General features: G+C 45.3%; 1 protein-coding gene across 4 annotated transcripts in view; it reads left to right on the top strand.

Moving 5' to 3' along the window:
• The window catches only part of LMX1B (LIM homeobox transcription factor 1 beta), a 160,611-nt gene that overhangs the window by 119,875 nt on the left and 17,248 nt on the right, over window positions 1–23,488 (top strand). For 3 of the 4 annotated variants that reach the window (XM_035113357.2, XM_035113355.2, XM_060270504.1), the window contains 4 exons: window positions 16,855–17,087; window positions 18,796–18,974; window positions 19,932–20,009; window positions 22,213–22,279. In XM_035113357.2, coding sequence (XP_034969248.1) covers window positions 16,855–17,087; window positions 18,796–18,974; window positions 19,932–20,009; window positions 22,213–22,279 — 557 coding nt within the window. Of the gene's footprint in view, window positions 1–16,854; window positions 17,088–18,795; window positions 18,975–19,931; window positions 20,010–22,212; window positions 22,355–23,488 lie in introns of all 4 variants that reach the window. The other variant, XM_035113358.2, reaches the window with a different exon arrangement.

Below are 23,488 nucleotides of genomic sequence, written 5' to 3'. Positions count from 1 at the left end.
TAGTGGTTGCAATTTTGTTTCTGAATGATTAATACAATAAGGACTGTATGAACATGTTAAATAACTAATTTCATGAATCTGTGTTGACATTTCATGCCTGAAACTGGGTCAGACCTTTTGGAAACCTCCTTCTTTCATATTTCGAGAGCTTTTTCCTTTTTTTAGGCAGGATTGGTTGTGTTTATTTGGACAAAATGAGGCAGGAATAACAGCGACTTTAGTATGCATTTGGATTTCGTAGGCAGGTTTCTCCATGGGGGTTTTCTCAGCGTGTGCAATCAACCAGTGGAAAAAAACTTCTAAGCCAATATTGATGTTTTTGGTGAAAGGTGCACCGGCTGGCTTACGGTTCTTGGCTTATCGGCAAATCTGTAAATACAGGTGTGGACTGTCCAATTTGCTAAATCTCCAGAGCAAACACAGATGCTGCAATGTAGAGGGACGCCTGGCCCATCTCCTGGTCTTTTATTCTCGATAACTACAAGTATTGAAGTTGACACATCACACGCTTCAGCTCTCTCTGTTTATGAGGGACAATCCCTGGTTCCTGGTTTCCAAGAAATTACTGTCCCCCTTTTTATGGATGGCTTATATTAAAATGTTTGCTTAGAGTGAGTTCCTGGATTTGCCATTCTTCAGAATCCAATCCTTCCTTGCTGCAAACACACTGTGAAGGTGTATCCAATGTCAGTCGTGCTCAGAGTAGACCCATTGAAACAGATGGACGTGACTAACTGATGTTCGTTAATTTGAGTGAGTCTACTCTGAGAAGAACTTAGTTGGAGACAACTGCACACATTTAAAGCTCATGGCTTTCCCTAGAGAATCCTGGAAACAGACGTTTACCCCACCGCAGTGCTACAGTTCCCAGCAGCCTTAACAAAATGGTAGTTCTCAGAAAATAATGTGCTTTAAATATATTATGTGTATGCAGCCCACATCTCTGGGAAAGGAAAAATCTAGGTTGGTGAGTGGATGTATTTTGTACATGAATTTATAGTCAGAATGACCATTGGCTCGTTGAGTCTGAAAGGACCCCTGAAAGTCATCTAGTTCAACTTCCCTGTTCAGTGCAAGATCTTCCATGCAGAACCCAGTGCATGTCCCTGAAGAAGGAACACCCAGCCTTGGTTTAAACAACTTCCAGTGATGGAAAACCTGCCACTTCCTGATCCATCTGCTCCATGGTCACAGGACCATAGGCTCACTGGTCCATCTAGCTCAGCATTGCCTACACTGACTGCAGCAGTTTTCCTGGATTTCAGACAAGGTTCTTCCCCAGCCCTACCTGAAGATGCCAAGGATTAAACTGGGACTTTCTGCATGCAAAGCAGATGCTCTGCCACTGAGCTATAGGCCTTCTGCAAAATAGTACGCTGCCTTATACCGAGTCAAACCATTGGGCCCATCCAGCTCAGTATTGTCTACACTGACTGGTTAGCAGTTCGAAAGCACGTCAAAATGCAAGTAGATAAATAGGTACCGCTACAGTGGGAAGGTAAACGACGTTTCCGTGTGCTGCTCTGGTTCACCAGAAGCAGCTTTGTCATGCTAGCCACATGACCTGGAAGCTATACGCTGGTTTCCTCGGCTAATAATGCGAGATGAGCGCGCAACCCCAGAGTCGGTCACAACTGGACCTAATGGTCAGGGGTCCCTTTACCTTTAATGTGTATTTTAGGAGAAACCCAGACTGAAATGCTGGTGGATTTTCACAAAGCATTTTAAAAAAAACAAATAGGCTTACAAACTGATGTGAACTTGGTGGAGAACTGGGTTTAGGTTTGGGGAGGGCATGAGAAACCGAAAGAAACCCAAACTGGCAGATTTCCCTGTCCCTAGCTCTGGGTTCTCATTCGTTTCGAGTCCAGTTCATATTTAGAGGATGCTTAAGGATGCAAAGAATGAGAGGAAGTTGTTGCTGGGGTAGTAAAGGAGAGAAAATGTAGGCCTGCTCAACATTCTCAGCTCAAGCCTGTGGGCTAATCTTTCTGCTGTTTGCTCTTTTTTTGGTGGTGGTGGGTTGTGATGGTAAAAGAAAGCATTTTCCTTTGTAACAAGGAGGTTGTTAAGAGAAGGTATGCGGTTTTCATACATCCGGCAGAGGAACCAGGGGGCAGATTCTTCACCATTTCACATTTGAAGGCATTCCTGTAACACCATCTTTACACCCCAGGGATAGCTGCTTAAGTACCAGCTCTTTCTTGACCCCCATCACACCAGCAGTTCATTGTATTAATTTCCTCTGTAAGAACCTATCTGGCACTGACTGGGGGGTTAGTAAATGAAGCCTAGCAGTTCCCTTGTTTCAGAACTGTGGGTTGTATATGCTGTTAGCCATACTCAGAGCGGAGGACCCATTGAAATTTATGGATATGGGTCTGCTCTGAGAGAAACACAGTGGGCTGCAACTCAGAAGGTCTACTTCAGCTCACAATAGCAATTGGTCATACTTACGATAGAAAAGCTATCAAATGCATTCATTATATTAACTATTTTCTAGTGAAAAAGGTGCTGGTACTCATGCTGCCCAGGGCATTTCTGGCAAGGGAGAGGGAGGATGATGAAGGAGGAGGAGGAGGAGGAGGAGGAGGAGGAGGAGGAAGAAGAAGAAGAAGAAGAAGAAGAAGAAGAAGAAGAAGAAGAAGAAGAAGAAGACAACAGGGAGGGAGGGAGGGAGGGAGGGAGGGAGGGAGGGAGGGAGGGAGGGCTACCCGACCGCCTTGAACCTCAGCACCAGGGCTGCTGGGCATCAGTGAGGCTGTGCAAGGAGAAGTGGGCAGGTGAGGATCGGGCGGAGGGGGGCAGAACTGGGTTCTGCTTCCACTAACTCCACCACCACTGCCTCTCCCGCATTGCCTGGCTCCTCTTGCCTTACTGTAAGTGGTGTAGGAGAACAAGTGTGGTATAGCGGTTAAGAGCGGTAGTTTCCTCATAATCTGGGGAACCGGGTTCGCGTCTCCGCTCCTCCACATGTAGCTGCTGGGTGACCTTGGGCTAGTCACACTTCTTTGAAGTCTCTCAGTCCCACGCACCTCACAGGGTGTCTGTTGTGGGGGAGGAGGGGAAAGAAGATTGTTAGCCGCTTTGAGACTTCTTAGGGTAGTGATAAAGCGGAATATCAAATCCAAACGCTTCTTCTTCTTACTGCCACCAGCCCAACAGGGGACATAGTAGGGGCCGGGAAAGTGGGTCCCTCTTGGCGCTCCTGGGGCTTTCATCTCCTTCCACTCTGCCGCCAAGAGGATGGAGAGGAGGTCAGGAGCTGCGCTGGAGGTTGGAAAGTTGGACTATCTCCAACTTTGGGGGGGAAAGAAAAAAGTGCTGGTACTGTGTACCATTGACTACTGCCAGAAAAAAAGTACTGGTATTAACTATCTTGCCTAGGCAGTTATTGGATTGGTAAGGATAAAGTAAGGCACACACAAGCATTTTGTCTCCATTCAGAATTAGCAATCGTACCAGGAGCTGTGTTCCTGATAATGTTGCTTGTCAATCCTGCCTACCCCTCATCCCTAACCAACCCCCTAAGCCACCCCACACCAACTTTTTAGATCAGGATTTGGAACCTTTTTGCTCCTACCTTAAGGGCCAACTTTGACAGGTGGGTAGGGCATCCCAGCATCAGAGAAGCTGAAAGAGGGAGTGCAGGAAGGCTGGCAAAGTCCACCCTTTGTTGACCCTTTCAACATTTTGTGATCCTCCTCTGCTTCTCTTTTGCCTCCACCCCCATCTTGAAGGTCCAAAGGGAAAGGATCACAAACCTTGGGATCTCAGTGGAGGAGCAGGGATAGCGGGACACCCCCAGCCCCCCACCACCACCACAAGATCCCCATACTATCAGAAATCTTGAGACTCCAAGTGAATACATCTGAACACAAGTGTGTCATCCTTACGGAGTTTGTGGCAGTAAATGCAGTAGGGTTTGTAAGGTGGGTTGGAGCCTTTTATATGCTGGCCCCAAGGAGGTGGTGGGACCCAAGTAGCCCACCGTGACTTACCTTGCAAGGCATTTTGAGGGTAAATTTGCTTGTATCTGCAAAGACCTAGATTCCACTATTCTGACTGGTCAGTTTCCAGGGCTGTCCAGAGTCATGTCTGGATTAGTGGATGGATTTTAGCTGCTAAGGTTTGAGGATGCAGTCCAGGTGCTCAGATAGTTTTCTTGCCCCTTGTGGCTGATAACATTTTGCAAGGAGAAGCCTGCAAACTGGTACAAGTGTTAATTAATGCCCTTTTGAGAGAGCAGGAGTGGTCTCAGGCCACCTGAAAAATGTAGCAATGAGGCCACTGGCCACTTGCAGGCATTATTTGATTAGACTGATTTTCCAGATCCATTGTGATCACTGTTCAGGCCTGGCTTGGACACCCGCATGATGACATATCATGAGAGGAGGGGTGTCCTCTGACAAGCAATGAAATAGAGGACTGCCCTCTGTCAGGTAGGGGGCATTGCCACCCTGGTTGTTACGGAAGGCAGGATTAGTAGGAGCATGAAGCAGATATTTATTAAATATTAGGAGAAGCTCCCTAACAATAACAGCTGCTTCCTTGGGAGGAGATCAGATCTCCTTTAAAAAGAGGTTGGGTGGACATTTGTCTTGGATGCTGGAGTTACATTCAGCATTGTAGAACCTGCATTAAGCAGGAAGACTTAATGATCTCTGAGATACCTTCCAGGTTAAAGGTGCTGGTTTTGGTGCATAAAACCCGACACCTTGGGAACAGGAGGCCTGAAATATTATCTCATCCCTATATTTACCCAGTTCATGACTGCCCTCTACAAGTGAGGGCTTCCTGTAGATACCATCTTACCCAGAAGACTATTCTGCACAATTTAGAAATCAGGCCTTTAGTGTGGTGGCACCAACCCCTTGGAATGCCCTTCCCTTACATGTTAGGCACCATCTCTGCTGCCTTTTTGGCACCTGCTGAAGACATTCCTCTTCCAAAAGCTTTTAAAGGTGAAATCTTTCCAAGTCTGCATCTGTATTAGAATTGTCCAACACAGTATAGTGAAGGACAATCAGATGCTCAGCGGTAGAGCATCTGATTTTGCATTCAGAAGCTCCCAGGTTCAATCCCTGCTGGGAGGGATCTCCTTCTAGAAATCCCAGAGAGCCTCTGCCAGTCACTGTGGACAATCCTGAGCTAGGTGGACCAATGGTCCTCTTAGTGTAAGGCAGTTTCCTCAAAGGACTAGAATCTTAGGGGAAGGATGATAGCTGAGTGGTATAGCACACACTTTGCATGTGCAGGTTCAATCAAGGTAGGGCTTGGAGACTGACCAATCTGAAACCTTGGAGAGCTGCTGCCAGCCAGGTTCAGAATAAAGAACCTTCTGGTGTTCTCGCCATCCCCAGAAAATAAACAGCTCACCATTTTGCTGCTCAGTTTTCTCCTCCTTCACCGCCTCTATTTCCTCCCCCACCCCACCTTGTCACATTGCATTATGTAGGGGGTGGTAATTCCTATTTGTTCTGACTCCTGTCTTCCTGTTGACTTTTGTTTCCCCCTTTAGCTAATCCCAAATTGGGTGGCGGCGGCTTGCTACACACCCCTGCATCCCATTCTCTCTAAGGGTTTGTGAGTGTGGAGTGACTCTGCTAGAGCAACCCCACTTTTCCAGAAAAGAAAAGAGAAAGCCACAACAATCTCTTTGGAAGGGAGCAAAGGGAAGGAGGGGTGAGCAATCTTTTCACAAGCTGGTTGCAAAATCAAATCTGCCTTGAAGGAACAAGGCGGATTAGCAAGGACCGGGAGGTTGCCGACTTAACTCTACCCCCATGTTTCTTTGGTGTACCTGTCACTCAGAACCCTGCTGCTATGTACAATTAAACACAGCGGATAAAATAAAATAAAAACTCCTGTGAGACCCAAGGAAGGGGAGTGCAAAAAGCTTTAATTCCACTTTAATATCTTTCTGAGCTGAGGGTTCGAAAAGAGAGCAATTTAACCCTTGAATTTCCATTTGGGCATATAAAAAGGATTTTAAAACCCCCACATCTACAGGGAGTTGGATCCAGTGCTACTCCTACTCAGAGCAAACTTGCTGATAATAGAGGGCATTGTTTTATTTACTTATTTCTTCAAATTTATAGGCCACTTGACTGTAAGAAAAAAAGAAGTGCCCTCGAAGCTATTTACAAAAACAACGAAATTTTCAGTGAAAAATAGTTAAAACCAACAAATCAAAACCTATGGGGGGGGAACATTAAAATAAACAATAAGCTAGGTAGGGATGATGGGAGGTGTAGTCCAACAACATCTGGGGGTCCAATGTTGAGAAGGGCTGGTCTCTACTGGCAGGCAGGGGACATTCATTCCCAGCCCTACCTGGATATGCTGGGGATTGAACCTGGGATTTTCTGCATGCAAAGTGGATGCTCTACCACTGAGCCAGGGCCCTTCCCCTTCTGTAGTTCCTGCCTCTAGACCAGTCAGTGGCAAAGAAGAACCTAACACAAGGTTTATGCCCTTTATACAAGGACATATTCCAGCCAGGCAAGAACACTCATTGAGGGTACAAATCAGGGCTGGTGAGCAATGTGGCTCAGAAGGGTATATGGCCCATGGAGAGTCCTGAGGACAGATTGGGATGGAGGGCCATATTGGCTCCCTGGCTTGAGGTGCCCCGAGTTGGGAGGATGTGCATGCTGGGTCACACCTCTGATTTGGACAGGTGCCCACACAGAGCCTACACCAATACGTTCTGCATGCATACCTGCCATGAGGCATAGATTCATAAGCTGGAGAGTACTTTAAGCCCATTAATTTGCACGGGTTTGCTCTCAACAAAAACTGGTCGAGTATAACCAATGGGCATCAAAAGTAAGGGATTTCAGCCCATGTCTCCCAGGTAAAAGCCATTTTTCTGAACCCCAAAACTCCTGCCCACCTCAAGAAGTCGAGACATATTGCAGCATTTGGAACTACTTAGCTGAATGAAAAGGCAAATAAGATGTGACATGATAGAAAACTTCGCAAGGCATGGAGAAAGCGAGTAGAGAGAAGTTTTTCTCGCTCTCTCTTAACACTAGAACTTGCGGACATCTTATGAAGCTGAATGTTGGAAAATTCAGGAAAGATAAAAGAAAGGACTCCACATACTGTATTTGTTAGACTATGGAACTCGCTCTCACTGGAGGCAGTGATGGCGACCAACTTGGATGTCTTTAAAAGAGGATCAGACAAGTTTATGGAGGACAAGGCTATCAACAGTATCAACAGATGCTACCCATGATGAGCTAGTTCCACAGCCAAAGATAGCATGCCTTCAAATACCAGATGCTGGAGACTGCAGGAAGGGAGGGTGCTTCTGCAACGATTGGGTCCTACTTGTGAGCTTTCCAAGAGGCATCTGGTTGGCCATTATGAGAACGGGAAGCTGGACTAGATGGGCCTTTAAAGTTATCTAGCAGACTCTTCTTATCTTCTAATGTTATTATGAAGTGGGAGCTCATTATTTTGCAGGGTTGGGAGCAGGAGGAATAGAAACATGCTTCTTCACTCTCCCAAGCAACAAATCAAGGAAGCAAAGTTTGCAGCCAAATGTCAGCTCCTCTCCCCGCCCCACAATAGCAAATCTCTGCCAGTATCTTCTTCCTGCACCCCACTGTTTTTATACGGAGGGAAGGCGAGGAGATGTAGCACATGAAACATTTTGTTTATAAAATGTCGACGCTTGTGTTTTATTTCCCTATGTTTTCCCCCCCTCCCTCCATACCCCCCACCCGCAATCTAGATAACGGATGACACCACCAAGCTTTCAGTGCCTTCCGCAATAATGCTGCCACAACAGCCTTTCGAGGGGTTATTAATAATAGATTGTGTTGATGAGTTTGGAATTTGGCAATAGACCCCCCACTGGAAAGACATTAACACCGCAGGACTAAGGAGTCCCTCCCTTGCAAATCAGCAACTAAATGGCTTCCTTGATGGGCTTTGGGCATGAGAAACTCCAGTACTGTATCTCTGAAAACCAACATATGAAGTTATTTTGTTTTATTCAAGCTCCAACTCTCCCCTCTCTCACACACACTCCTCTTTTTAATGTTCCCATTTGAGAAGAAAGGGCTATTATAAATCCTGTCCATAAGTCATTCCCGCCACCCTCACCATCCTTCAAGACAAAACAAAAACATTAAGGAGTTATTAATTCTGTTAGAATTGCACCGAGGTTATTTTGGTGTAAGGCAAAGTAGGCTATTGTGGGTAGTGTCATGCTTCCAAGGGCCGCATCGCACTTTGGTGATTCCCCCTGCGTGGGTTGGAAATAGCATCTGACGCTCATGGTGATCTTTTTATTGTACGTGCAGGGAGTTGGATCCAGACTAAGACAGTTGCAGTTAGGTCTCATAAGTTAGGAATGAATTAAGTCTAACTGATTCCCACAGGGACTAAGTGCAACTCACATACAGGGCAATCCTATTCATCAAAATCAGAAGTAAGTCCCATTAAGTTCAATGGGGTTTACTCCAAGGAAGTGGGCAGAAGATTACACCTTTAGGTTACCAAGGGACACAGGTGGCTCTGTGGTCTAAAACCACTGAGCCTTTTTGGGCTTGCCGATCAGAAGGTCGGCGGTTCGAATCCCCGCAACGGGGTGAGCTCCCGTTGCTCGGTCCCTGCTCCTGCCAACCTGGAACTGGCAGAGCAGAAGGAACTGGCAGAGCAGAAGGAACTGGCAGAGCAGAAGAAACTGGCAGAGCAGAAGGAAGAATGCAAAGCAGCATTAAGTGAGTGTAGCTGGAACAGAGAGGCAGCAAGGAAAGAGTGCAGTGTATATATAGTAAACAGGAAAATATTTAATGGGGTGTAACGGAAGCAATAAAGTGCATTTTGGGTTAGGGGGAGCTTTGCCCCAGATTTCAGGAAGAGATTGTAGTTCCTTCTATCTCTGATGATCAGGCTGTGAGTGCTGTTGCTTATGAAGCATTAATAGCCCCATGGATGCACAAGACAGAGCATATCCTCCAACATGTTGAGGCCGAAAACAGGGGTGCGCACCTTCCTGGCTGCGCTCCTGTGCAAGTCATGTGATCCACATGAGACCATGTGGTGGAAAGCAATAAAATCAGAGCAGGAATGGGGAGGGGACCTGTGTGGCCCTCCATATGTGGCTGGACTCTTGTTTCCCCTGACCATTTTGTGTGTGTGTGTGTGTGTGTGTGTGTGTGTGTGTGTGTGTGATGTACTTAAAACCCATTAGCTTCCCTATTCAATCCACATTGTCCACATTTATTTCCGTCACTGCCACCATGAGTGCTAGTAACTTGCTTTTAAAAAGCACAATTGCTGAATCTCCATAAAGATTCAAAATACAAAAATACCTTAAGCTACAATTAAAATCTGTGTGAGAGAGTGAACACTGCAGTCTCCGCTGTCCCTCATTCCCGAAGGAAACATGAACCCTGATTAAGCCCCTGGGACCTCTGGAATTCCGCATCGCTCAGAGATTGGGGTTGTGTGTAACAATATTTAGGTCTGATTCACCTGTTGAAGCGGAATCAATCTTGCCGAGTCTTCTAAGTTCCTACAGGTGTGCGTGGATGAATCTATATGCACCTAATACCATTTGATGTTCTTGTGGCTGTTGTGGCATGTTTCCCATGGATGCAGAGCCAAACACCACACACATATACGGTAACTCCAGCTTACCCTTTCCCCACAACCCTTTGCAGCATATAGCCTGAAACGACAGTTCTCCCCCAAATAATTGCCGCTCGTTAATCCATTCAACTTTTTTTAATTGCCTGTGCTGCTCTTTTTTTTTAATGAGTTCAACCAGCGCCCTGAACTTTATTTTTTATTTTTAATCTCTCTATATAAAACAGTTTCTCGGCTCCAGAGCAGATTAGAAGAAAATTGCAGCTATAATCTGTAGCGTGCAATTGCCGAGCTTGTAAAGAGCAATGGGTGTTGCGGGAGGGGGAGACGCATTTAGACTCCCAAAGGTGGAGCAACGCTGAGGCAATCTCGGGGACTTTTTTTTGCAAATGAAGGATCGTTTTAATTCTCTTCTTGCGGCAATAATTTGATTCCCCATAAATTCTGCCATCAAAGCGCTGGGAGGGAGCAATGCCATTGAATCTGTGCAGGCGACAGTGATGGAACGGGCCACTGTCAATTACAGGGTGATTATTGAGCAGAGGACGCATCCCTTCAGTCAATGTTTCCTTCACTGCAAGAAACTCTGAATCCTTTGGAAAACATTCTTCCCCCACCGCACCGCCCCTTTAAAGCTAGGCTGTGATCCAGCTACTGAGTCCTGCCAGGGTTTTCCTACTGTAAGGCTACAGGCCAGTTTGCTCTATAGAACAGAGGTAGGGACTGGGGGCCACATTGCCTTCTGATCAACCTTCTGAGGGCCACATGCCCAGTAGCAGGAGGAGCCAGAGGCACAAGTGGGCCGAGCAATGAATTTAAATTCTACCTGTAAATGTGAACAGGTATGGTAAGAAAAAAAAATATTATTTAAAGCACAGCTCAGTCAGTGGTAGAACACATGGCTTCAGGTGGAGAGTCCCAGGCTGGGCCTTGCCATCTTCACCTTTAAAACAAAAAACAAAAAAACCTCAGAAGTGATGAAGAAAAACCCTCCTCTCTCTGAGAGGCCCCGAAAAGCCTCCAAGGGTCAGATTAGACAATATTGAGGGAAGAGGAACCAGTGGTCTGGATTAGTCCTAAAAACAGTTTTTTCTTTTGTATTAAAGGAACAATTGATGTTAGGAGAAAATACCAGCTCATGGAAGGGTAGCAAGATCAGGAAGGTTTCATCCTTCATAATAATAATAAATTTTTATTTATACCCCGCTCTCCCCAGTCAAAAACTGGGCTCAGGGCGGCTCACACCAACAAAACCACAATAAAACATAAAAACAATTAATTAAAATACAGATTAAAATACAGTATTAAAATTTAAAATTTAAAATGCAGCCTCATTTCAAGTAGTCCATAAATCCAGGCCATGAGGGAGGAAAACACAGGGGTCAGGCTAAGTCCAGCCCAAAGGCCAGGCGGAACAGCTCTGTCTTGCAGGCCCTGCGGAAAGATGACAAATCCCGCAGGGCCCTGGTCTCCTGGGAAAGAGCGTTCCACCAAGTTGGGGCCAATACTGAAAAGGCCCTGGTTCTAGTAGAGGCCAATCTAGCCACCTTATGGCTCTGGATCTCCAGAGTATTGTTGTTTGTGGACCTTAAGGTCCTCCGCGGGGCATACCAGGAGAGGCGGTCCCGTAGGTACGAGAGTCCCAAGGATATGTTTCTCAAGGGTCCCTTGAGGATATGTTTCTTTGTTTATTATCACATTTATGTCCCACATGCCCAGTGGTAGGCAGAGCCAGAGGGAAAACTGGGGCAATGAATGCAGTGCTGTTATTATTTATTGCATGGATATCACACATTTTTTCTCTAAGGAGCTCAAGATGGTGTACACAGTTCACAACAACCCTGTGTGGTAGGGCTAGCCGGAGAGGAAGCAGCTGGCCCAAGAGCTTCATGGCAGAGTGGGGATTTGAATTCTGGTCTCGCCTGTCCTAGTCCAATACTCTAACCCAACCATTTTTAACCTTTGGTACCCAGGGGTTATTGAACTACAGCTCCCATCATCCCTGCCCACTGGTCATGCTGGCTAGGATTGATGGTAGTTGTAGTCCAGCAATGTCTGGGAATCCAAGGTTGAGAAACGCTGGCTCTGCATGGTCATATGTGATGTTTTGAAAGCATTGAGCTTTGCGCATTATCAACTTCTGCCCTGGGTGTAGTATGTGTTTGTAAAGCTACATTTGTTTAGTTAGCATTTGGCCAGTGATATAAAAGAAACTCAAAAAAAAAGGAAACATGATTTAAAATCCCAGAGTATTTGACAGGTTGCAATCGGTGGGCCAAGCAGGAATGAAATCTGGTTTCATCATAGTTTCTGTAATATTGGTCTGCAGTAATGGCCAAACGATGCATTGAATTGTTTCCTTGTTACGGCTCTGCGATGTTTGGTGAACCTCTTGAACCACACTTAATGTGAACAGCAAACCTGACACAGTATGGCTGGTTATCTCTCTCTGCATAATAAATGAGTTATAAGAAAACCATTACAATCTATTTGCCCCACAAACAGGAGGAAATTAAAGACCCGGGCAAGGCGATTGAAAAGGTAAAAGTTAGGTTGCTTGGACATTATTGTAAGAGTAAACAGTGCAGAACGGTGATTTGAGGGAAGGAGAACGGGGTCGAATTTAAATGTGAGATAACAAGCTAGGGAGGCAATAAATCAGCTGTCCTGTACAAAATGCCAGATGGCTGGAGCCTGGTGCAGGAAGGTGTAATGGCCTCAATCCACCTGTAGCCACACAGACTGCAAAGGCCCCCTTTTCATGCTGTCAGGCATACTCGGAACATTCATATTTCTGTAGCATCCTCCATTGATGAATATCTCCCTTTACTCTTTACCAGCCATGACTGTTGCTTAGTAAGATAGCTAGGGCAGAAGGCAGAGAGACCAACCTTTGATGGAGCCTGAGCCAATGATAAGCAGAACTAACTAATTTTTATTGCCCCTCCTTCTCCTCTTTGCTGAGTTCTACAAGGGCAACACTGGCACTAAAGAGGAGTGCGACAGTCAGGGCCATCCCCTGGACAGGATGAAAGCAAGAAGGCAGGCAGTGTTAGCTAAGGGCAGTGTGAGGTTGGTGAGTCAGTCTAATGCACAGACTCCACTGCAGTTCTTGGGTGCTGTGTGCCACCCCCAACTCACTTTTGCATTTCCATGCCATGCAAAGGGTGTGTGTCAATCTGACCAGCCAATGACCATTAGTCATGAAAGCTAAATGGAAGTTCCACATTTTGAGTGCCCAGAACCTGAGACAGACATCTTGCAGCTGTACAAATATTAAATTTGCATGTGTTGCCCTGCCTACATTTGCCTTTTGCCCCACCAGTTGTGCGATATCCCCAGAAGGTTGCCCAGAAGCTTATCATCTTTCTAACAATTTGGCACCCAGAACCAGATGCAGTAGTCAAGATGCTAGCTTATCTGCAAAGCCTACGATAAGGAACATTACTTCTCATAACCAAGACACAACGAGGCAATTCATTTTTCAACTCTTGACACTAAAACATTGATCTGATCCAGTCAGACACTTCTTACGGGGGAGGAATCTGCAAACAGAGTTGGGTAGGGAGAACACTGTTGTGTCTGATCAGACCATTTGCTTTGCTGCCCTCAGATTTATTGCTTTGATTCAGAAACTGTACATGGGTCATCTGCTCAACTTCCCTCCTAAGCCTTCAACAGGTTTACTGCCTTGTGTTTATAATGCTAAGCCATCTAATGAGCTGTGGGTTTGATCAAGAGATATCAAAGTCAGGTCATTTGTCAAGTTCAGTTTCCTGTTGTGTGTGTTTTTGATGTCCTAAAAAAAGCCCCCCCCCCTGGCTGAGCTGAATTAAATATCCCTTTCCTTATGTTGGGCTGCCCCACTCTTTTTCAACAAGGGAGCAGATGTGGGTGGGCTGAAAGGTGCTCCTGGTGATCTGCTTATATGTTTCAAAGCGGGGGGCTTTTCTAGACTATCCCAGAACCCTGTTTTCCATATCCACAAGAAACCAAAAGTGGAGTGTAATGGGTTGTGCCTCGGGAGGAGGGAGAGATTCAATTCAGTTCATCTTTCTAAGTGAACAGATGTAATTTGCACTTTCCAAAACAATACATGAACTGAAACACAGAAGTCCTTCAAAATTCGCAGATCTCTGAATTTTGCAATGCAGTTCTCCAGTCAAATAATATGTGCAAAATAAATAAATAAATCATATTCTAGAGTGAAGTGTGTATAAATATGTATACATTTATTAAAGTAGCATCAAGACTGCTCTGCAAAGAAAGAGTATACCAGTTAAAACTGCATAGAAAAAGTGTTTAATGTTAGGAAAAATATTAATCAAAATTGTGAATTTTCATGAGGACTTTTATTATATCTTAATTGCAACTCAAGTGGAAATATGGAGAATCAAGGATTGGAAGATTGAGAGAAATCATAATTGATAGGTTTTCCCTTCTCTAGTTGCATCCAATGCTTGTCCTATTCAGGAAGAACCCATTGGAATGAATGTACCGGTACTTAAGGAGGAGGGCTAGCATTGACTACAATCCTTTGTCTTTGTGGCAAGGATAAGCAGCATCGAGTGTTAGTCTAGACTAGGACTAGCCTTCAACAGGGTTAGTGTTGAAACAGAGGGGCATGGTTAGTGTTGAAACAGAGGGGCATGGTGGATTTAAGTCTATTAATTTTAATGGGCCTATTCTTGAGTTGAAGTTAGTTGGATACAACCCTATTTCTCTTTGCGCCTGTTCAGGCTGAAATGAAATTTGTTTCCTGAATAGATGCCTGAGAAATTAATTATTTGCAAATTCCAGTACAGAACAGACCAGATCTGCCCTTTACAAATGAATACTTACATTAGAACACTCTTATCATTCAGAATTCACACATCACTGAAATTTGTCAAGCAGTTTTTTGCTTTAAAAAGTACTCAAGTGTGTGTAAAAAGCTTATTTTTATGGATAAAATACATTTAGAAATGCACATTTTGTATTTAAATGTGAAATTAAATATGAAGAGGCATGCAAATATGAATTTTCATGCAGATTATTATTATTATTATTATTATTATTATTATTATTATTATTATTATTATTATTATTATTGGACTGGAACAGATTTATGAACATGTGCAAAACAGCCCGGAAACAGACTGTTTGTTCCATCCCTCTGTGGATTTCCTCCTTTGCTCTGTGATGTCAAGGACTCACTGGGACAGTGAAAGCACTCAAATTTGGCTGGGTCATGTCCTGGGTCCTACATTGGGGAGTAGGGGTTAAATAAATGCCTTTTGCTTGAAAGCATTCCGATTTTACATTTGGACGATCATCCGTGGAAAGGACAAAATGCCATAAAAACAGCAGAAAGCTTATCAGAGCAACAATGTTACCCCTTCCTCCCCCTCCCCCCAGCATGATAAATCCCCCACCCCACCTGAAAGCTTCTCTCCCCTCCCCAAATGCTTTTGCCAAACATCAGCCTGCTTCCACCCCTCATTACCTTCACCCCATTGAATGTTACTGAAGCGCAATCGGTTTTGCAACGGTCTGAATGGACTGCCCATCTGCAGATGCCTTTACATTAGCGCTGATCCTCTTGAAACCCTTTGAAGGCATCCTGTCTTCCCCACGCCCCTTTTGAGTTCAAGGGGCAAGCTTCATTAAACAGAGCCCAATCGGTTTAGGGAGCCAGGGCAGGGGAGATCTGTGCACGCTTTTAATCCTTTTAAGTACTTCCTTGGTTGCATATGCAAGGAAAAGAGAAAAGAATGGGGGTCTCAGCATGCTTGGATGCTACCAAAAGCTGGAAGATGCTTCCTCTCCCTCTCAGTGTGTCCTGGGGTAAGCAACGGAGGCTGGTCCACTAGGGCAAGAGGGTTACTAGCCCTCCCCCCATCTCAATCTGCCCTCAGACAGCCCACAGCTGTATGCCTTCTTGTTGAAAACCAGTCCGGGGGGTGGCGGCACTACCTGTCACCTTCTTCCTCGTGCTTAGTCTCATGGTTGTCCTTGTAGAACTCAGTGGTATAATTAGTTGGCTCTGCCTCTCATTGGCTCAGACCCTGCCTATCATTTTACCTATCATTTCATTCCACTCCAGTAGCCTCAGTGGGCACCAGACACTACTGATTCTATGGCTGCGTCAAGAGAGTTTTATGAGGGGCTTCACCAAGGAGCTCCTATACAATGGCAGAAAACTAAACACAAACTGTATGCACAGGGCCAGATTAAGACCTTTAGAGGTCCTATGCACTGAAAAGATTGTGTGATTCAGAATAAAAGCAACACAAAGCCATGAAATAATATTTTATTGGTTACATTTCATCCTGCCTCTTATCTCAGTGATCAGAAATAAAAACAGAAAAACAAATTATGCAATGCACAATGTTTTTATGTTTATATGCATAATATGTAGATAAGGGGGAAAAACCCAAAGTTCATATAACTCAGAAGAACATATTGTTAATAAAGCATAGATTTGCAGCACATAACAGAATCTGATTTCCTTGAATTATTCCAATCTATGTTAGTAGATGATTTTAAAAAATAATAATCAAAAATCAAATTCTTTTTTAAAAAAAAATCTTATTTTTTGTGCCCTTGCTTTGATGCTGCCCAAAGCCTCTTGAGTAATCCAGTGCTGTGTATCCAACAAAGTGTCTTGGGCCTGTCTCTTGGAATTGAGGTTCCAAGCCATTCTACTCCTGGTTTTCCCTTGATTTTACTGAGTACCCTCCATATGTTTTGATGACCTCTTTGGAGGAAGAGCAAGACAGAAATGTAATACTTTTTTTTTTTTAAAAAAAATGTATTTCAAACCCTACACATGACTTAGATTGCAGCTTTGGGGGGGTTCTGTTCTCAACAAAAATAATTGCAATGTATAAAATGTATGTGAGCACTGCAGAATACATATCCGGGGTGTCATATAATCTTCTACAAGGAAATTCATGCCAGGAGATTTTCATTCCAGGTTTTCTCCTCTCTTGGAGGGTAAGGCTGTCAGTGGCTACTAGCCACAATGCCTGTGCTCTTCTTCAATGGCCAGAGGCAGAAACGTTTCTGAATACCAATTGCTGGAACCTACAGGAGGGGAGAGGGTTCTTGTGCTTGGGTCCTGTTTCTGGATTTCACAGCTGTCCGATTGGCCGCTGGGAGAACAAGATGCTTGGCTCTTCTTATGTTCTGGAATTCCAACTTGGGATCCTGCTAGGAGCCTCGGCCTCGTGACCTGAGTATTCTCCTTTCTTCCTCCAATAGGTTGTTCGCTGCAAAATGCAGTGGGTGCATGGAGAAGATTGCCCCAACAGAGTTTGTGATGAGGGCTCTGGAGTGCGTCTACCACTTGAGCTGCTTCTGCTGCTGTGTCTGTGAGCGGCAGCTGAGGAAGGGAGATGAGTTTGTGCTGAAGGAGGGGCAGCTGCTCTGCAAGAGTGACTATGAAAAGGAGAAAGATTTGCTCAGCTCTGTCAGCCCTGATGACTCAGATTCAGGTGAGTCCTCTCAAATGGTGTTCAGTCACGTGGCTAGGTAATTTCAATCTCTGAAGCAAAGCTCCTGCCTTTCTTTCCCTTTGGACGATAATGAGAGCCAGTGTAGTGTAACTGATAGAGTGCTAGACCTGGATTTGAATCCCCATGCTACCAGGAAGCTCACTTGATGATTTGGGGCCAATACCTGTACCTCGGCCTGATTTACCTCACTGTATTGTTGTGAGGCAGGAGGAGAAGCAATGCCCACCACCTTGAGCCATAGCTGCCAAGTCTCCCATATTCCCCGGGAAACCCCCGTTTCCCCAGCCGTTTCCCGCTGGCAGCCCGGATTTTAAAAAAATCCCGTAAATCCCCTGGATTTTTACTGGCCCAGGGAGGCTCCTTCTGCGCATGTCTGGAGTCTCTGGACATGCGCAGAAGCGATTTCTGGCGCTGCAGCCATTTTGGAAATGGGCAGAGCATGCGTAGAAGCGACTTCCAGTGCTGCTCTGCCCGGTTCCAAAATGGTCGCAGTGCGACTTCTGGTGCCGATCCTGGATTTTTAAATCTGGGAGTTGGCACCTATGCCTTGAGCTCCTTGGAGGAAAAAGTGGTATATAAATGCAATAAATAAATAATGTAGAGTTTGGGAACCTCAAGCCAGAGGGACAAATGTCTCTGGGAGTCTCCCCCGGGCCAAGACCCAGCCACCTCACTAGATTTTCTCCACCCCATACTTGAGTGCTTTGATTTGGCTGGAATATGTCCTTTGAACTGTGATAATGTATCTTAACCGACCAGCTAGATTGATGTACCTTTGAAAACAACAGCATTTTGCAGTGCTTGACTGTAGTCTGCTGTACAAAAGTCAGAGGCACACCTGTCTCACTCCCCACTTCCCCCCTCTGGCCACACCCACCATTGGTATGACATCCCCTGTGGCAATGTATATTACTTCAAAAATTGATGAGTTAGAAATGCTTAAATTGGGGAGTCCTCCTGTTTATGCTGCCGAAAAGGGTTCCAGACAACTGCCCCAAAGTTCTAGGTTAATGGTGCCACAGATTATAAGTGTTCCTCAATGGGTAAATGAAGTGTGTCACACAATAGCTGAAGTACTTTCCTGCCATTCAGAAAGCTGGAATATGGCACCTGGTGCCAAAAGTTATTACTAGATTATTAATAGTTAAATCTGAAAGGGAGACTTATGAGACATACGTACAACTCTCCTTCAGAATAGGGTAAGAACCAACCAGCTAATGTTCCTATTGCCTGCAAGCCCTATTCCTAGTCTTTCCTTGGGGTAGGGCTGCTGGAGGTGTTTTTTTCAGCCCGAGGACCACATTCCAGTGGTGGGAGGAGACAGAGACAAAGGTGGGCGGAGCAACAAATGTAGATGCTACCTATCTTTATATATCATGCTAGTTTCTTCACAATCCTCTTTCTGTACAAGCAGGAGGAATTATCAGAGTTCATAGACAACATTCAAGCCAGGCAAAAATACTGAGGATGTGATGGAGGGCAAGTGAGGGGCATGGTGTAAGGAGAGTTCTGAGGGCCAGGTAGAGGGCTGCATTTGATCCTTGGTCCTGAGGTTCCTCACCAATGCCTTGGAGCATCTGGCTGGTCACTAGGGGAAACCTGGTGATGACTGGATGGGCCTTTGGTGGTCCTGTGTGGGCTGAGTGGCCATGTATTTTAATTTGTTCCATTTGCAATTGACCAATAGTTAAAAGTGATGATGAGGATGGGGATGTGAAACCGACCAAAGGACAAGCAAACCCAGGGAAGGGTGGAGACGACGGGAAGGACCCAAGGAGACCAAAGCGGCCGCGGACGATACTCACAACACAGCAGAGGAGAGCTTTCAAAGCTTCATTTGAAGTATCTTCCAAGCCTTGTAGGAAGGTAGGCTGTCATTGTTCAAACACCACCATTCACAATCTGATTCTGTATCATGGTTGTGGCAAAAGCATACACATCAACTGGCATCTTCAGCTAAAAGAATCGTGAGTTTAGGGTCAGCCCAACCATTAGGTAGAATGAGGCAGAAGATGCTGTGTAAGGCAGCAGGTGCAGGTGTTCCCTATTTGAGCTTGTTGCACTCTGATACAGGGCAGGATGCTGCCCATTGGCAGTGATTGTGACTGCGTACATACCATGCATTGAAAGCACATACAAAGCATATGGCTCTACGCTACAAAAAAAACCCCTGTAGTTTACCGTTCACAGAGCTACAATTCCCAGCACCCATATCAAACCACAGTTCCCAGGATTATTTGAGAGAAACTGTATTATTTAAATTTGTGGTGTGTACAACTTGTGGACTTCTATTCCTGCCCCTAGGTCCTTTGTGACTTTGGATGGCTTCCAAAAAGACAACTTCCCCTCTCTTCTGCAGAAGCCAAACTTTTTGACAGGTCATTTTTTAAGAAATCAGTTTCCAGGAAGAATGTTTGTGAACATTCCATTACATCACACTCACTCAGCCAGTCCGTGCCAGGGACCTCTCTACCAAAAAGCACAATACAATATAGGCATTGACATGGCAAAGTTGGCACTGCCAAAGCATTCATTCAAATCTTTGCAGGTCCCAAGACTGTAGACACACACAGAGAAAAATAAAATTGTTTGCATTATTTGCATTATTATTTGACTCACTGAACTCTCATCTCCTCTTCTGTCTCATTAACTTCACCATCTCTACAATCTTAGCATTGAACCTGTTATTTATTCTTCTGGATGTCCCTGCAGTTTCTTGGAAATGCAGGGCTCAGAGTTGAGAGAACTTGGGCATTTTGTTTGATTGCAGCAACTTTCCATTTCAGCTCCACAACTTATTCCATCTTTTTACCTTTGTTGCAGGTTAGGGAGACACTAGCAGCTGAAACAGGCCTCAGTGTCAGAGTTGTCCAGGTGTGGTTTCAGAATCAAAGAGCAAAGGTAAGGTCCTGCCTACCAATAAGACAGAACGGGTTCTAACCAACCAAGTCCAACTCAGTGTAGACCCACTTAAAATTTATGGACCTACCCTGGTCATATCTATTAACTTAAGTGGGCCTGCTCTGACTAGGATTAATATTGGCTACAACCCAGGAACTGATATTCTGGGAAGTGGAGCTCAGAAATGCTCTCTTTAATTTATTTTTTTATTCAAGATGGAACATTTTGCCAACCACTTTAGGTTTCCCACTTTGGGATCCCTCTGAAGATCTGTCACACATTTGCTTCTAAATTTCATTTTGGGCCATGGTTTGTTGACAACCCTAACTGTGGTGAAGAGATTTGGCTTTTCATCAGAAGGAGGGGAGTACACAGACTACACAAACCCTCCAGCATTCTGCCAAATAAAATGGGGGGGGGGTTATGTTATGTGGGGCAAATTATGCTTAGTCACAACCTGAAGGGATGAGAAAAGAAAGAGCCTCCCCCCAGTGCAACAGAGAACTTAAGCGCTATGCATGGTGTTGTTATTAAGCCAGGCTGCAGCATGTTGGGCGGGGAGGGAGGCAAGAAAACATTCCCCTGTGCAGGTTAGAGCTAGGGGGTCCAAGAGTGAAGGTACATGTGGGGAAGGAGGGGGGATGCTTCTTCCTTTCCTACAGCAAACTTACGAGAGAGAGAATGGGGGGGCGCGGCAGAAGACATCCCCCCCTGAAAGAAAACAACAGGAGGCGCAGGGCAGGAGGGACTCAAACTGGCCGCCTTTCTGGAGCGACGCTGGGATTCTTTCCGCCGTGCTCCTCTCCCTTCTCAATACCTCAGCCGCTTTCTAACTCACCACCATCCCCTCCCGTGCAGGGGGGGGGAGGGAGGGGCCGACACAGCGGCGTGTGATGAAGGAAGCACTCACGGTAGTGGGTAACACTGCCATATGTGACCTCAGCAAGCTGGCTCGACTACTAATTCTGCTGTTGTTGTTGTTGCTGCTGCTGCTGCTCCTGCTGCTGTTGCTGCCACCTCCTTCTTCCGCCCAGAGATGCACGACTCCACTGTGCAACCACGTGACCATCGCCCGGATTTCTCTCCCCCTCCCCTCTCCCTCTCCCCCCCACACCCTGAGAAATACAAGTTCGCACACATGCTCTTTTCACTCTTCCTTCTTGTCATCATAACAAGGCCCTTCACTGCCTCTTTTGGTGCTGCGCTCTCACAGGAGCCACAGCACCAAAAAACGGGACAATCCAGAAGCCGAGATAGCTTCTGTAATTTCAGGATGTCCCGAGAAAATCGGGACGGTTGAGGGGTATGGAATATGGCAATCAAGCATAATAGACATTACAGGATTGTGGGGTGGGGAGGGAGAGAAGTGGAGGACAGGAAGTACAAAGGACTTGTGCATCCTTCTTAGTTGTACTTCCTGTGTCAGATCCTAAGCAGTCCCTGCTTAACTTAAAGTGAGAAGCGAAAGCTCCAGAAGCAGAAATAGTTCAGGGGTTGATAGTGAGAGTGGGGAGGCAGGGAAATATGTGAATTCAAGTTAAGACACTACATTGGCCATATTTATTTATTTATTTATTTTAATTGGTCTACTGTGAGTAGGAGTAACACTGGATACATAGGAAGAGGAACAGTGAATCACATCTATTGCCTCTCCTAGGACCGCCCCAGACTGGTGTGCTGGGTTTTTTTTTTTTTTTAAAAAGGGGGAATTCTGCAAAATGCAATTGACACCGCAATTCATTAGTTCCACTTTATTGGTTGTTTTGCAATGCTTCCCCAATGTCACTGCATTACTGCCTGCTAGAGGGACACTCTTGCACTACTAGAAATGGTGGCTACGTTCTACCTCTACGGTCAGAGGCATCATGTCTCTGAATACCAGTAGCTGGGAATTGCAAGTGAGCAGAGTGCAGTTGTGCTCATGTCCTTCTTTCAGGCTTCCCACGCAGGCACCTGGTCAGCCACTATGAGAACAGGATGATGGACTAAAAGGCCATTGGCCTGATCTAGCAGGGCTTCTTATGTTCTACCTTCACTGCCAGAGTAGTGTGCCTCTGTATGCCCATTGCTGGAAACAGCTGGAGGGGAGAGTGTTGTTGCACTCAGGTCCTTCTTGCAGGCTCCCCACAGGCATCCAGTCCAGCCAGTGTGAGAATTTGATTGATGTGCCCCTGTTTAGTCCTGATTTTCCTTTCTTCCTCAGATGAAGAAATTGGCCCGAAGGCATCAACAGCAGCAGGAGCAGCAGAATTCACAGCGACTAGGTCAAGGTGAAACCACAGTGGTGACGTGGATGGGACCCTTGGGGTTGATGATGGCATTTGGGGGTTATGGCCTTTTTTCCAGTTCCATTGCATCATTTCTGATTTGGGTGGCCAGCCCAATGCAGAATATTCAAGGTGTGAACCCAGGATATGCTTACATACAAACAAAAAGAGTGAAAGGCTTTTAACTGCAGGAGCTTGAGTATTGGGTATATACCCTGCAAGTTGCAGCCAAACACAAAGAAAGAAAGAAAGAAAGAAAGAAAGAAAGAAAGAAAGAAAGAAAGAAAGAAAGAAAGAAAGAAAGAGACATAGGTAGAATTGTCCTATTCCTAGAGGACTATACCATTCTGGAATGCAGAGGGAGGATTGCCTAAGCTGAATGCTCTGCCATGTTGTGTCTTGTTTTTAAACCCTCTAAACATAGGGAAAGAGGGGAATACATTTACAGAAAAGACTCAGTGAGCATCAGCACTGTGTTTTTCTGGGGGTACTCAAGGGTACGCAGTACCGGCACCCCCCACCACATGTTAAAAGTGTGGCACTTACTGTAACAACTTCATGGTGAGTACTGGCACCTTTTTTCTTAAAAACAAAAACAAAAAAACTGGTGAGCATAAGAGGATTTTGCCTATGCCCCACTCCCCACCCCTACCCTGCCTTGCTGAGTTGATTCTCCCCTGTGAATGTTTCCTCCACCCATAGTTTCCCAAAGTCAGGCTGATCATTAGGCTTGGAGCCCAGCTTGGCAGGGGGACCCAGGTTAAAAACAGCCTGGAGGATATTTCCAAGGAAAAATTGGCAGGTGAAAGAAGCACCTTTCTCACCCTTCCCTTGGATTACTAATCATGCTTCGCATATGTGCATGTTCAAAGCATCCCGTATATACAATATTTTAATCCTTATACCACCCATGTAACGTAGTCCTCTGCACCTTAGCCCCATATTGAATACTGGAGGCAGGGGGTGGCTGATACGTGTCTGATGCTGCCTACTGATTGACACCACTCAGAGATTTTTGAACTATTAAGCATGCTTCTAAGTAAAATAAAATAGTAAGTTTCTAGCAGAGACAAGATTTGAATCATACTTGAACCGCGTGTTTATAGGTATTTATTTATCCTCATGGAAGATAAACCTTCTAGCCACCACAACTATCTTCTGCCTCCACTGTCAGAGGCAATAGGAATATCAGTTGCTGGGAATTATTTGGGG

The sequence above is a fragment of the Zootoca vivipara genome, chromosome Z (genome assembly GCF_963506605.1).
Source record: "Zootoca vivipara chromosome Z, rZooViv1.1, whole genome shotgun sequence".
NCBI lineage: Eukaryota > Metazoa > Chordata > Lepidosauria > Squamata > Lacertidae > Zootoca > Zootoca vivipara.
Note: the sequence above shows the minus strand (reverse complement) of the source record. Positions and strands in the feature narration are given on the sequence as shown.